This window comes from Salvelinus sp. IW2-2015, linkage group LG4q.1:29 (genome assembly GCF_002910315.2).
Source record: "Salvelinus sp. IW2-2015 linkage group LG4q.1:29, ASM291031v2, whole genome shotgun sequence".
Taxonomy (NCBI): Eukaryota; Metazoa; Chordata; class Actinopteri; order Salmoniformes; family Salmonidae; genus Salvelinus; species Salvelinus sp. IW2-2015.
Genome location: NC_036842.1, coordinates 36,724,059 through 36,738,832, shown reverse-complemented (window position 1 = coordinate 36,738,832; position 14,774 = coordinate 36,724,059). Strand labels below are relative to the sequence as shown.

Genomic DNA, 14,774 nt, shown 5'->3' with positions numbered 1-14,774 from the left:
TTCTCTCAACCAGCTTCACCTGTAATGGTTTTCCAACAGTCTTGAAGGAGTTCACACATATGCTGAGCACTTGTTGACTGCTTTTCCTTCACTCTGCAGTCCAACTCATCCCAAACCATCTCAATTGGGTTAAGGTCGGTGATTGTGGAGGCCAGGTTATCTGTCGCAGCACTCCATCACTCTCCTTCTTGGTCAAATAACCCTTACACAGCCTGGAGGTGTGTTGGGTCATTGTCCTGTTGAAAAACAAATGATAGTCCCACTAAGCGCAAACCAGATGGGATGGCGTATCGCTACAGAATGCTATGGTAGCCATGCTGGTTGTGTGCCTTGAATTCTAAATAAATCACAGACAGTATCACCAGCAAAGCACCATCACACCACCTCCTCCATGCTTCACAGTGGGAACCACACAAGCGGAGATCCGTTCACCAACTCTGCGTCTTAAAGACACAGCGATTGGAACCAAAAATCTCACATTTGGACTCATCAGACCAAAGGACAGATTTCCACTGGTCTATTGTCCATTGCTTGTTGTTCTTGTCCCAAGCAAGTCTGTTCTTCTTATTGGTGTCCTTTAGTAGTGGTTTCTTTGCAGCAATTTGACCACGAAGGCCTGATTGGGGCGGCAGGTAGCCTAGTGGTTAGAGCGTTGGACTAGTGTTCCCATTTTGAACCATTTAATGTGTCTGAAGGTAGAGCTCTGCCTACCCGGCAGGCCCAGAGAGAAAATGAAGTGCACCTGTCTTACAGCTGGCAGCTCAGGTCGCCGTGTTTGCACAGTTTCTTTGAGCCATAGACTGTAAAAAAGAAGCCTGGAATGCACAGCAAAGTTGAAACTGTGACATTTAAAAACGTTTAAAACATAATTAGAGAGACTCAATGAATACAGCAAAGAGCTGCTGATTTTGTGTGAGTTCATGTTTAAGTTTTTCAGCTGTCACTTTTTATTGCTTATGAAAAGGGGTTGGAACATTCTCCCTACTGCCGCTCATGCTACAACCAGCAGTGCAGTTGCAATGAATGGGTATAGAAAAGTGTTCCGATAAGCTTGCGTTGGTGTCATTAGTGGCTCGTCTCTTTTTAATATCGTGGAATATTTTCCTTTCTCTGGTCATAGGAGTCACAACATGAATTGGTGCATGAGGCAGAAATAATGCAGTGCGACTTGAGTTTCACCACCAGCTTTAAAGACTGGCCCCTTTTCTCAACGCAGGGAAGGAGGGACGGTGAGTCGGGTGAGAGGCAGCCTCACCGCTGCTCTCTCCCTCCGCTCAGACGGACTGTCAGATGCAGGCCATCAGTCCAATATGCAGTGATATTGTATTGGGCCTATAACTTACTGCACAAACCTCTTTGCTACAGAACTGTTTTTAATTGGTTCATGTTGTGTTGGCTTGCTTTATTTAGTTTTTCTTAATCTAAGCAGTAGATCTCGGCTTGCATTTTGACTTAGAAAGTGATATTGACGCAGGAAAGGTTGGTGACCACTGTTCTAGACCAGCCTACCATTTTAAATACATTGTTGGCCCAAAATAATTTTTTTGAGATGACAGTCTGGTGTTTAAAGAACCTGGTATCTATAAAGTGCTATCTGGCTATCTACAGGAGGAACAACTGAAGTCTCACGAGGCGAAGCTGAAGCATGTCTCCACAGAGTTGGCAGAGCACAGATCCTACCCTCCTGACAGGAAGGTCAAAGCCAAGGAGATCGACGAGTACCGACTCAAAGAGCACTACCTGGAGTTTGAGGTAAGACATCACCATTCACCACAGATGTGCACTGGCAGAGGGTTGGTTGGGCGAGGCCAGGCAGCAGGTTGCTGCCAGTCAGAGTCCAACGCTCTGGTTCATGTGGTCTTTTCTTTTATGCCGCAGCACTCTTGTTTCGTTCTGCATCTAGCCCTTCCCAACACTGATCCGTGCGGACACAGAGACTTCACACCCACAGTTTCTGACATGCCTCCAGGCAGACCGCTGGGGAAGTCTGACAACCTTAATGGAGCTTTGCTTTTCTTTTCCGCCAAGCTCAGGAGTGCGTCTCTCAGCCCTGCTCTGTATTCTGAACACGGGCGTGTCCTTAGGTCAAGATTCCAAGGATATCACCAAAGATGGGATAGAAACATTTGAGTAGTCTTAACTTTATTGATTTGCATTCGTTTTTTTTAAACACACAAGGTCACAAACTGCCAAGTAGCTGCTTGAACGGTCATTCTGGGCGTTTGTTTCCCGGATTTAAAGTAGAGTGGGTATGGTCGACGTACAGTATGCATCTATCACTGTTTAGGGGGTGGCTGTACTGTCATGGCGTTACAATATAGAGCTCAGACAAACGTCCATTAAAATGTCATTTCAATTCCATCCCTTGAACTCATTTATGCTGGTGAACACAAGAAAATCTATTTATTTACATGAGTCTTACACATTGATTATGATAGAGAATTTTATTTTATTTTTATTCTGAAAAAGCATTAGTTGATGAACAATCTACGTGTTAGAGAATTTTCGACATGCTTCTCGTCAGTGTCAGCAATTATTCCATCACAGCTTTCCTCTGTCCTTCCTCAATTTCCATGTCATAGGTTTCTAATGAACCCCACCAAAGCCCTGTATTAATTGAGCTGTGACTCTAGCACTGTTTTCCAATCAAACTGCCACAGGAGAAGACACGACCTCATCAATGACCTTCTTCAACGAGCAAATTGTTTTTTTGTTGTTGTTTTTTTTCCTCACAAAGAAACAGCGCTTTCTTGAAGTACCAGATAATCAGTTGGTCTTAATTTGCCTAAGTACATGAATGGTAATTAAATTGTGCGCTCCCTTTGTGCAAAACATCTTAGGAATAATGATATTCTCCTGGCTTTACCACTCTGCCTGCGGAGCTTTACCACTCTCCTACTCTACACCCCATCTGTTGCGCCAAATGGCATCCTCTATATAGTGCACTACCCTTTGTGCCCTGGTCAAAAGTAGTGCACTATAAAGGGAATAGGGTGTCATTTAGGACACAGACCCTGTTTACACAGGGATCAATGTGGTCAGATCTCTTGGAGTAAGGTTCAGACATACAGGTCAGGCCCCTCAGCTCCCTAACCCTCAGCTCCCTAACCCTCAGCTCCCTAACCCTCAGCTCCCTAACCCTCAGCTCCCTAACCCTCAGCTCCCTAAACCCCTCAGCTCCCTAACCCTCAGCTCCCTAACCCTCAGCTCCCTAACCCTCAGAACTTTTTCTTAAATCTGTTAATGGTTGATTGCAGTCTTTTTACTGTGTTCAGCCCACAATCGCCAAAACAAAAGCTAGAGAGAGAGGGCATAGACAATTACGGGCATACCTCTGTGAATGACATTCTTCAAGCACAGCACTTACACAAGTCATTCACTAAACCCTAACCCTCAGCTAAATCTTGTAATGAATAATGTGGAAATTTAGCAAGTTTAGGAGACTAAACTGCTTGGAGGACCCTGGATTGTAAACTGTCATGTTCATAACATATTGATTAACAGTAGCTAGGCTGGGGAGAAGTCTGTTCATAATAAAGCGCTGCGCTGCGTTCTTAACAGAACTATCAACAATGCAGGTCCTAGTTTTGTTGCACCTGGTTTACTGTTCATCCGTGTGGTCCGGTGCCACAAAGAGGGACTTTGCGATTGGCTCAGAACAGGACAGCACGGCTGGCCCTTGGATTTACACAGACAGCTGATATTAGTAGTATGCATGTCAATCTCTCCTGGCTCAAAGTGAGGGAGGGATTGACTTCATCACTACTTGTGTTTGTGAGGTATTGACATGTTGAATTCACCGAGCTGTCTGTCTGAACTACTGGCACACAGCTCAGACCCTCATTTATACCCCAGACATGCCACCAGAGGTCTCTTCACAGTCCCCACGTTGACTATGGGAGCCGAACAGTACTACATAGATCCATGACTGTATGAAGATGGCGCCGGAGGGGAGGGCTGCCGTCTTATCGGCTCTTACCAACCATACTATTTTTGTTATTTTTTTTCCGTTATTCGTAACTTGTTTTGTACATAATGTTGCTGCTACCGTCTTGTGACCGAAAAGAGCTTCTGGACATCAGAACTGCAATTACTCACCTCAGATTAGACCGTTTTTCTTCAAGGAGTCTGACAGGAGGGTGATACTAGACACCCGACCAGGCTCTCATCCCCGTCATTCGCTGAAGGAAACAGATATTTTGCGGGAAAAGATTAAGGTGGCTTACGAGGATCAGGCGACGAGTGGCTAATCTGCCTTTGCCTTCCATCCTGCTAGCTAACATTCTATCGCTGGAAAATAAATGGGACAAACTGAAAGCACGTATATCCTACCAACGGGACATTAAAAACTGTAATACAGTATGTTTCACTTAGTCATGGCTGAACGACGACATTAGGAACATAGAGCTGGCGGGTTATACACTATCGACAGGATAGAACAGCAACCTCTGGTAAGACACGGGGCGGGGACCTATGCATTTATGTAAAGAGCTGGTGCCTGATATCTAAGGCAAGTCTCGAGGTTTTGCTCGCCTGACGTATAATATCTCATAAGCTGTAGACCACATCTGCCTAGAGTTCATCTGTATTTTTCGTAGCTGTCTACATAACACCACAGACCGAGGCTGGAACTAAAACTGCACTCAATGAGCTGTATACCGCCATACGCAAACAGGAAAACGCTCATCGAGGCGGCACTCCTAGTGGCCGGGGACTTTAATGTAGGGAAACTTAAATGAGTTTTATCTCATTTTTATCAGCATGTTAAATGTGCAGCCAGAGGTAAAACAATTCTAGACCACCTTTACTCCACACACAGAGAAGCATACAAAGCTCTCCCTCGCTCTCCATTTTACAAATCTGACCATAACTCTATGCTCCTGCTTCCTGCTTACAAGCAAAAATTAAAGCAGGAAGCACCAATAACACCAGCGACAATTTTTTTTTAATGATAATACATTTTTAAAATTTGTCAGATGAAACAGATACTAAACTACAGAATTGTTTTGCTAGTACAGACTGGAATATGTTCTGGGATTCTTCCAATGGCAATAAGGAGTACACGTCAGTCACTGGCTTTATCAATAAGTGCATCGAGGACGCATACCCCAACCAGAAGCCATGGATTACAGGCAACATTCGCACTGAGCTAAGGGTAGACCTGCCGCTTTCAAGGAGCGGTACTCTAACCCGGAAGCTTATAAAAAATCCTGCTATGTCCTTTGACGAGCCATCAAACAGGCAAAGCATCAATACAGGACTAAGATCGAATCGTACTACACCGGCTCCGACGCTCATCGGATGTGGCAGGGCTTGCAAACTATTACAGACTGTAAAGGGAAGTACAGCCGAGAGCTGCACAGTGACATGAGCCTACCAGAAGAGCTAAATAACTTCTATGCTCGCTTCGAGGTAAGTAACACTGAGACATGCATGAGAGCATCAGCTGTTCCGGACGACTGTGTGATCACGCTCTCCGCAGCCGATGTGAGTAAGACCTTTAACCTCACTAGGGTATGTGGGACGGTAGCGTCCCACCTCGTCAACAGCCAGTGAAACAGCAGGGCGCCAAATTCAAAACAGAAATCCCATAATTTAAATCCCTCAAACATACAAGTATTTTACACCATTTTAAAGATACACTTGTTGTAAATCCAGCCACGGTGTCCGATTTCAAAAAGGTTTTACGACGAAAGCACACCAAACGAATGTTAGATTAGAGCCAAGTCACAGAAAAACACAGCCATTTTTCCAGCCAAAGAGAGGAGTAACAAAAAGCAGAAATAGAGAAAATGAATCACTAACCTTTGATCTTCATCAGATGACACTCATAGGACTTCATGTTACACAATACATGTATGTTTTGTTCGGGAAAGTTCATATTTATATCCAAAAATCTGAGTTTAGGCGGGACGCTACTGTCTCACTTGGCAAAAAGCCAGAGAAAATGCAGAGCGCCAAATTCAAATTAATTACTATAAAAATCTAACTTTCATTAAATCACACATGAAAGATACCAAATTAAAGCTACACTGGTTGTGAATCCAGCCGACATGTCAGAATTCAAATAGGCTTTTCAGCGAAAGCAAACGATGCTATTATCTGAGGATAGCACCATTGTAAACAAAGAGAGAGAAGCATATTTCAACCCTGCAGGCGCGACACAAAACGCAGAAATAAAAATATAATTCATGCCTTACCTTTGACGAGCTTCTGTTGTTGGCACTCCAATATGTCCCATAAACATCACAAATGGTCCTTTTGTTCGATTAATTCCGTCGATATATATCCAAAATGTCCATTTATTTGGCGCGTTTGATCCAGAAAAACACCGGTTCCAAATTGTGAAACGTGACTACAAAATATCTCAAAAGTTACCTGTAAACTTTGCCAAAAAATGTCAAACTACTTTTGTAATACAACTTTAAAAAATAACTACCTTAAATAATCGATAAAACTGAAGACGGGATGATCTGTGTTCAATACAGGATTAAAAAAACTGTAGCTAGCTTTCTGGTCACACGCTTCTAACAAACAGGACACTTCGAGTGACCTTCCTGCAAGATGGCCGTACTTCTTCATTACACAAAGGAATAACCTCAACCAATTTCTAAAGACTGACATCCAGTGGAAGCGGTAGGAACTGCAAGAAGGTCCCTTAGAAATCTGGTTTCCCAATGAAAAATCTGAATGGTTTGTCCTCGGGTTTTCGCCTGCTAAATAAGTTCTGTTATACTCACAGACATGATTCAGAGTGTTCTCTATCCAAATCTACTAATAATATGCGTATCTTATCTTCTGGGGATGAGTAGCTGGCAGTTTAATTTGGGCATGCTTTTCATCCAAAATTCCGAATGCTGCCCCCTACCCAAGAGAAGTTAAACAGGTCAACATTCACAAGGCCGCTGGGCCAGACGGATTACCAGGACGTTTTCAATCTCTCCCTGTCTGAGTCTGTAATACCAACATGTTTCAAGCAGACCACTATGGTCCCTGTGCCCAAGAACACTAAGGTAACCTGCCTAAATGACTACCGACCCCTGGCACTCATGCCTAGTTTTAGTTTTGCTGGACCCCAGGAAGACTAGCTGCATCCATAATAAATACAAAATTCAAGCACTGCCTTTTGAGCTAGCTCTACCTCTGTGAAACACTACCGTAATCAATGAGCTAGCTCTACCTCTGTGAAACACTACCGTAATCAATGAGCTAGCTCTACCTCTGTGAAACACTACCGTAATCAATGAGCTAGCTCTACCTCTGTGCCGAAGGAAACTTATTTTTCCACCTACAGTATCCAAAAAGTCTGCATGAGATGGCATTACTCACACTTTCTATTGTATGTCCTGTTGGAGTATGAATGTATGAACGGATCATTTGAGATGTTTGTTGGGGGTTTTTTACCTATGGGCCCTGGGCGATAAGATCAACGGCCCGTCGCCTTGTTCTCCAGTTGAAGGATTGAAGACTATGTTGTGGCAGGAGAGTCCTGGTCGACACACCGGCTACATTAACCTCCCAACTGCTCCTTCACTCCCGATCCGCACCATGTCAGGGCAGACCCCTCCCCAACCACAGGGAAACTAATGCGCTAATTGGTCAAGGAATGATCTGGATGCAAAGCCAAGGAGCTCTCTTTTTAGATCTACGGTAGATCTAGTTATATGTACTTTAGTTTTCTAATGTATTTCTTTTATATATTGGTATTCCATTAGTACAAGCTTGGCATGCAGGTGGGGGTGACGGTCAGCGACGCTATTGAATTAGTAATCAGCAGGGTTAAGAGGATTTAGTGCTGGGCCAGGAAGATCTGAGAACCAAGCACCTCTCTGCCACACGTCTTATCAATGCTTCTGCTATTCCAGTTTAGTTCATTATTACTCAATTTTAGCAGAGTTATTCTACCACAGGGAGTTATGATAGAGAACAATTAAACATTCATGACCACCTCATTATTTCTGTTGTCGATCTCCAATGAATCCTTCCCTGAATTAATAGAATGATCTTCAGTCAGAGAGAGAGAGAGAACAGAAACGTTCTCCCCTGGCCCCTCTCCACTGTAAGGCACTTAACATTTCAGAAATACTTTGAACGGTTTCATACTACAGAAGAACATGTCTCTGGGGTTGTTGCTATGTGTGTGTTAGTCTGTCTCCCTGGAATTGTTATGTGTCACATAGAACCTTTAAAAAATGATGAGAAAACGCTGCAGTCACTCAATTTGCAGATATCTGTTTCTCTGGTTAAACAAGGAACACATCCTGAAATGTGGAGGCTTACAGCACTGGGACACCACCTTGACTGGATGCCCTTTCTTGTTTACAGTACACACCATTTGTTGTAATGAATTGCCTTATCGACCTGGGATTTCACCTCTTAATCCTGTGCTAAGTAGGGGTCCAAGCACTGCAAAATGGTTGCCGTGAAACAATGAGCTTGAATAAGGTCGTTACCTTAACATAGATGCTGACATTTAACACCATAGTGCCCTCCAAACTCGTCACTAAGCTCGAGACCCTGCCCTGTGCAACTGGGTCCTGGACTTCCTGACGGGCTGCCACCAGGTGGTGATGGTAGGAAACATCTCCACCCCGCTGATCCTCAACACTGGGGCCCCACAAGGGTGCGTTCTGAGCCCTCTCCTGTACTCCCTGTTCACCCATGACTGTGTGGCCATGCACACCTCCAACTCAATCATCAAGTTTGCAGACGACACTACAGTGGTAGGCTTGATTACCAACAACGACGAGACGGCCTACAGGGAGGAGGTGATGGCTCTCGGAGTGTGGTGTCAGGAAAATAACCTCACACTCAACGTCAACAAAACAAAGGAGATGATCGTGGACTTCAGGAAATAGCAGAGAGAGCAGCCCCCTATCACATCGACGGGACAGTAGTGGAGAAGATGGAAAGTTCCTCGGCGTACACATCACGGACAAACTGAAATGGTCCACCCACACAGACAGCGTGGTGAAGAAGGCGCAACAGCGCCTCTTCAACCTCAGTAGGCTGAAGAAATTTGGCTTGTCACCAAAAACACAAACTTTTACAGATGCACAATCGAGAGCATCCTGTCCGGCTGTATCACCGCCTGGTACGGCAACTGCTCCGCCCACAACCGTAAGGTTCTCCAGAGGGTAGTGAGGTCTGCACAACGCATCACCGGGGGCAAACTACCTGCTCTCCAGGACACCTACACCACCCGATGTGACAGGAAGGCCTTAAAGATCATCAAGGACAACAACCACCCGAGCCACTGCCTGTTCACCCCGCTATCATCCAGAAGTGGTCAGTACAGGTGCATTAAAGCAGCGAGAGACTGAAAAACAGCTTCTATCTCAAGGCCATCAGACTGTTAAACAGCCATCACTAACATTGAGTGGCTGCTGCCAACATACTGACTCAAATCTCTAGCCACTTTAATAATTAAAAATTGGATGTAATAAATGTATCACCAGTCACTAAACTATGCCACTTTATATCATGTTTACATACCTTACACTGCTCATCTCATATGTATATGCTGTAACTCTATACCATCTACTGCATCTTGCCTATGCCGTTCGGCCATTGCTCATCCATATATATTTTTATGTACATATTCTTATTCATTCCTTTACACTTGTGTGTAGGAAGTAGTTGTGAAATTGTTAGATTACTTGTTAGATATTACTGCATGGTCGGAACTAGAAGCATAAGCATTTCGCTACACTCGCATTAACATCTGCTAACCATGTGTATGTGACAAATAAAATTTGATTTGACATTGTTAGTGCTATAATCAGCACATGATTATTTAACTTGTTTGGTTGTCATGATATTTGGCAGACTTGTAGAGGCATAAGAGGAGCTCATTCAATGGATACTTGATCAGGCCAGAGGTGGCGATATCATTCATTGCCTTGTTTACCTATTTCTTTATTAGAATTTCCGGTGATAAACCAAAGTAGTTGATGTAGTTTGTTTCCGTCATTTCTTGTTCGCCAGTGTATGTGTTACTTGTGTTTGTATTCTACACCGTTAACACCCCACTCTGTGTCGTCTCTCCGCTGTAGGAGAACCGCTATGAGATGTACGTCAAGCTCCTGAGGGAGGGCGTGAAGGAGCTGCTCATTGGCAAAGATGGAGACGCGGGCCTCAAGAAGTCCCAGTCCAGCCCCTCTCTCAACCAGGAGGGCCAGCCGGCCGCGGCCAAAGTCAAACGCAACACCTCGGAGAGGAGACCCGAGACGCCGTCAAAGGTCACATAGGAAGCTACCCCCCCTCGCGAGCCTGTGAAAGAGCCATGAATACGCAACAAAAGTGTGTGAATATATTTTATGTAATTTATTTATCTGGCCACTGTTGTAACAAAAACAGTTGTGTAAAATGTAAATGATGAATTCTCGTCCTTAAATTGACTGGCGTAGCATTTTTGTATGGAAACATTGCATTATATGTTTGTGGTCCTTTTATTTTGATGTTGATGTTGTCATTCTTGTATTGAACGTAATATTTTTTTGTTGTGACGCATTTGACTCTTTATTGCTTTATTCAATATCGCTGTATTGTTCCCTCCTCTCATAAAAACAATTTATTTGCCTTTCAGTCAAGAGAAAAAAGATTTTTCTTGTCTCCAATTTAGTGGAATTATCAACGCTAGCTCTTGGATATATAAATAGTAGCTAGATGTAGAATAGTCTTACTCAGAAGTTTTTATTTTGATATGTAGTTTAAGTAAACATTGGACATATTGAACCAGTTAAGTTGAGAGTATTTTACAGAAATATGGCTTCCATTGAGAATAGGCAGGTGATTTTGACATCCAATTTCCTCCCTGCTTTTCCTCATAGACCTTTGTAAGTTTCCTTTCTCCTGTGAATGTTTATTTTTCATACAGAAGACGCACCAAGGTGTAAATCCTGGAAAGGGATTAATTGTGGATTTTAAAAATGTGGTTAGGATCTTCAATCTCTTGCCTCTCATTTACAACAGGAAAAACAACCCAAGATAAAACCCCGTAATATCCTTAGTTGTGTGGAAGGCTGCACTATCATGTTAGAAAACACAGTTCAAAAGAGTTCCAATCCCTAATTTTGCACATTAACAATTTGGGATGTTTAAACATATTCCCCAGATTGGGTCAGTCGCAGCTGCATCCGTATCCTTTCAGACTGCAGTATTTCACTGATGTTGGACTTAAGATCAGAGTTTATGCAGCTGAGCCATTTTATTTTTTTATCCTTTATGGCAAAAAAATATACTTCTGCTTTTTGAGTAGTGTAAAGACCAATGCCCCTTGTCTTTTATAATGGTATGTGTTTTTTAGATTCTAAGTTGAAAACTATTGTTGTAAAGATCAAATTTAGTATTTATAGTGCACTTTATAAATGAGTTCTTTTTGGATATTATAGAGAGCTTTATAAAGGTTAGACTGCTATGTTTCTTTGACATCACAGGTTTTTCAGGCAGAACTCAACTATTTTTGTTTTCTTGAAGGTACTTGAGCGCGCCAGTTCAGTAGGTTTCCGTCGGCTCAACTTGTAATGTCGTCTTAGTTTGTTTTAAGTGGTTTGGTAGTTTTGCTGTCCTAGGTAGATTTGTTGAATGACAAAGTTTCCTTTTAGGGAACTATTTATAGATCTGTACTTTGCAATTGCCTTTTTCCAATGCTGGTGATATTACATTTAAATATAATTTACACATTTTCAGAAGAGATATTACTGACATTTGAACGACATAAGCATTTAGTTAGACATTGGATTGTATGTCTACACTTCCACAATGGACTTTTGCATACCAACATATGTTTCGTCCTTACCAAAAGTTTGCGTTTTTTCATGTATTGAAAATTTTGGAACGAATTGAGCTTTTTAACATGTTATGAAGAAACATTTGTAATGTTGCAAAGCCAATTTGAAAATGTACTTGTTTTTGGAAGAAATGAGGCTTGTACCGAGTCTTTACAGTTAAAAAAAAATATATTGTTTACTTTAAATGTTTTATTATTTACACTTTATTTTATTACCTTTTATTTTCTCTTAAATTCACTACAAAGACACCAAATAGAATGTCTTAGTAGAGCTCGATGGTAATAGCCAACTAAATAAACCTATATCCGTAATGCATGTTTTTAGAAAAACGTTCTACAGTAGTTTGTGCTAGCTAGCTAGTGTGCAAACCTTTTCCTTGGAAATTTTCTCCTCACTTAGTGGCACTATTTTACCTGTACGATTATTGTGAAAGTTAGTGAGTGTTTTGACATTGAAGCACTTAATATAGACAATACATGTGGTACATTTATCAAAGGTTTCAAGTTAATATCACGAGACCTTAACAGCTGATTCTGTTATATAAATGTGAGGATAGTATTTTTATTTATATACAGATGTCCATATGAAGAGGTCTACCCTTGAATTCATTTTGAATATAATATTAAATGTTTTTTATTCTTTTGATATTTTATCTTAAGACGATGGCTGACCCCTTGAAGACATCTATAGTTAAAATTCCTCTGTAGTTTAAACGTAATCCCAGTATTTTCTTATGGAGATACAGTAATCCTTTCTTCAGACACATTAAATGTAGGATTTAACATGTTGTTGTTTATCAGTTGGTACACTTATTACATTTGCCCATTTCAGAGGATTTTAAGTAAATACAGGCTTTTGTTGTAATGACACGTTAGCGTAATCTGTGCTTCTGAGTAGAGTGATAACTAATCTACGTCTATAGATGAATCTATGAACTCATTTTAAACACAACCGTGTAATACTATCTTACCAGTGGAGTGGATTGTGTTCATGTGGAACGACTCAACTAAAGCACTGTTTCAATTGACATGTCAAATCTCACCTGATTTAATATTAGATGGTCTGGAGAAGGAGTAGCGAAGACAGCACAGTAAATGCGTCAATATGTGACAATTTTCCAATTGAAGACTAGCAGTGAGCCTTATCAGGCATCTTGTTACCTTTCCCTCAACATTTACAGCATTTCTCCATATCACTTCAATGGAGGGCTTATTTTCAGCACTTACCTCTAATGCTTCTCTCAACCATATCTGGCATAGCCTCTGTACACTGGCGTATCACTTGTGTTAGAATAGACTCAATCCTGCGCCTCTGTCTGTAGATGTGAGAAGACAGATTGTGTGCCCCTATAGATTCCCATGCCTCTTGATTGTTCTATACCGTAAAAAACAATGCAACTAAGTCTCCTACGAGGCTCTTTGTCTCTACACGTACGTACGCATCAAATATCTCTGAAAGCTGTGATCCTGTACAATCCTTTGAATCTGTAAATGTTGTCAAATATAACTGTTGCCCAGTTTTTTTTTGTTTTTTTTTCAAAGGCCCAGGATTGCGTTGTTTGGTTGTTCAAGTGATCTCTTCTTTGGCCCAGAGCGTGTCTTACGCCCTTAGGTCAGGATTGGTAACACTATGTCGGTGGTAATACAACTGTAGGTGGTTTCAATTAATAAAATACTGTACTTAAATTGAACGTTGCATTTTCTTGTGATTTATTCCCCAGTCTTGTGCTGTGTTGGTAGAAAATATCTGCTTCTCAAAGAAAATCATCCCAATGGACAAAAAAAAGGTTAACTCAGGTGGCAAAGTTTATAACCTATTTACTAGTGCAATGTAATAATTGGGGTGGCAGGTAGTGTTGGCCCAGTAACCGAATGTTACTGGATCGAATCCCCGAGCTGACAAGGTAAAAATCTGTCGTTCTGCCCCTGAGCAAGGTAGTTCGGGCAACTGTTCCCCGTGCGCCGATGGTGTGGATGTCGACCTGAGGCGGTGGGTTAAATGCGGAATACAGATTTCAGTTGAATGCATTGTAAAACTTCCCCTTTTTAATAGAGCAATAATCATCAAGGCAATGCAGTCAATTAATGGGCTTTACTTTAATACACATTATTGCATTTATCAATTGACAGGTTATTCAGTTTGTATAGTATAGTCTTAATGCATCTCCTAACAGAAGAAAGAACCCCCCCCCCATAATCCCCAAAATTTGATTTGGTCCAATCAGGCAGTCATGCAGAAATCAGCAAGGTAGTACTTGTTAAATGTCCTGATTTTCTATGGCACAACATGCATCTCAGTCAATGGGCAACTGAGACACTCACATGTTTCTCTGTGGCAGTTGGAAACTGTTATTACACAAATTCATGTAAACCTCATAAGGAAAAAATATCCCTGTCTGGTTCTTAGTTTTCTGCTTTCGAGCAGCATGCAATAACATCCTCTGTACCAGAGTAGGTTCAAGAAAAATATAGATTTTATTAATGACAATTTAATCTAATCAAATATTTAAGTTTACCTTCTGACGTTTAAATTGCTTTCAAAACATAACGGTGTAGAAAGCTGTGTCTTAATGTACACACTACCCAAGTATAGAAGTTGCCTTGAGTACATACTAATCTCAGTTTGGTCTGTTATTTGGGTGACTTCTTTCAACTTAATTCCATCAGAAAATTGTGTTCTCTATGAAATCACATTAGAGAGAATTACAATATGATGGGCCAGAAAAGCCCGGTAGAAGAATAGAAAGCAGAGATTGTAGATTCAGGAAGGTGAATACGGGGGCGTGGAGAAAGTGTTGCGATCTAGTGTTCCTGTGGGGGAGATTTTAGAGGCATATAAACTGTCATTACAGGGGGAGCTTCATGATGGGGACAAAGCATGGGGCAGGTCCAATGAGAGAGAGAGAGGACCTGTAAAGTAGCTTATCAATCAGAAAGTTAAAACTCAGAGAGCAAAGAGGGTGAGATCCAGGGATTGATACGT

At 41.8% G+C, this 14,774-nt stretch overlaps 1 protein-coding gene across 8 annotated transcripts in view; it reads left to right on the top strand.

Moving 5' to 3' along the window:
* psd3l (pleckstrin and Sec7 domain containing 3, like) overlaps nucleotides 1-13,482 on the top strand; it is a 144,810-nt gene extending 131,328 nt beyond the window's left edge. For all 8 annotated transcript variants that reach the window (XM_023984628.1, XM_023984627.2, XM_070442883.1 and 5 more), the window contains 2 exons: nucleotides 1,609-1,752; nucleotides 10,056-13,482. In XM_023984628.1, the coding sequence (XP_023840396.1) occupies nucleotides 1,609-1,752; nucleotides 10,056-10,250 (339 nt within the window). In that variant the 3' untranslated portion in view covers nucleotides 10,251-13,482. The remainder of the gene's footprint in view (nucleotides 1-1,608; nucleotides 1,753-10,055) is intronic.
* Nucleotides 13,483-14,774: the final 1,292 nt, after the last annotated feature.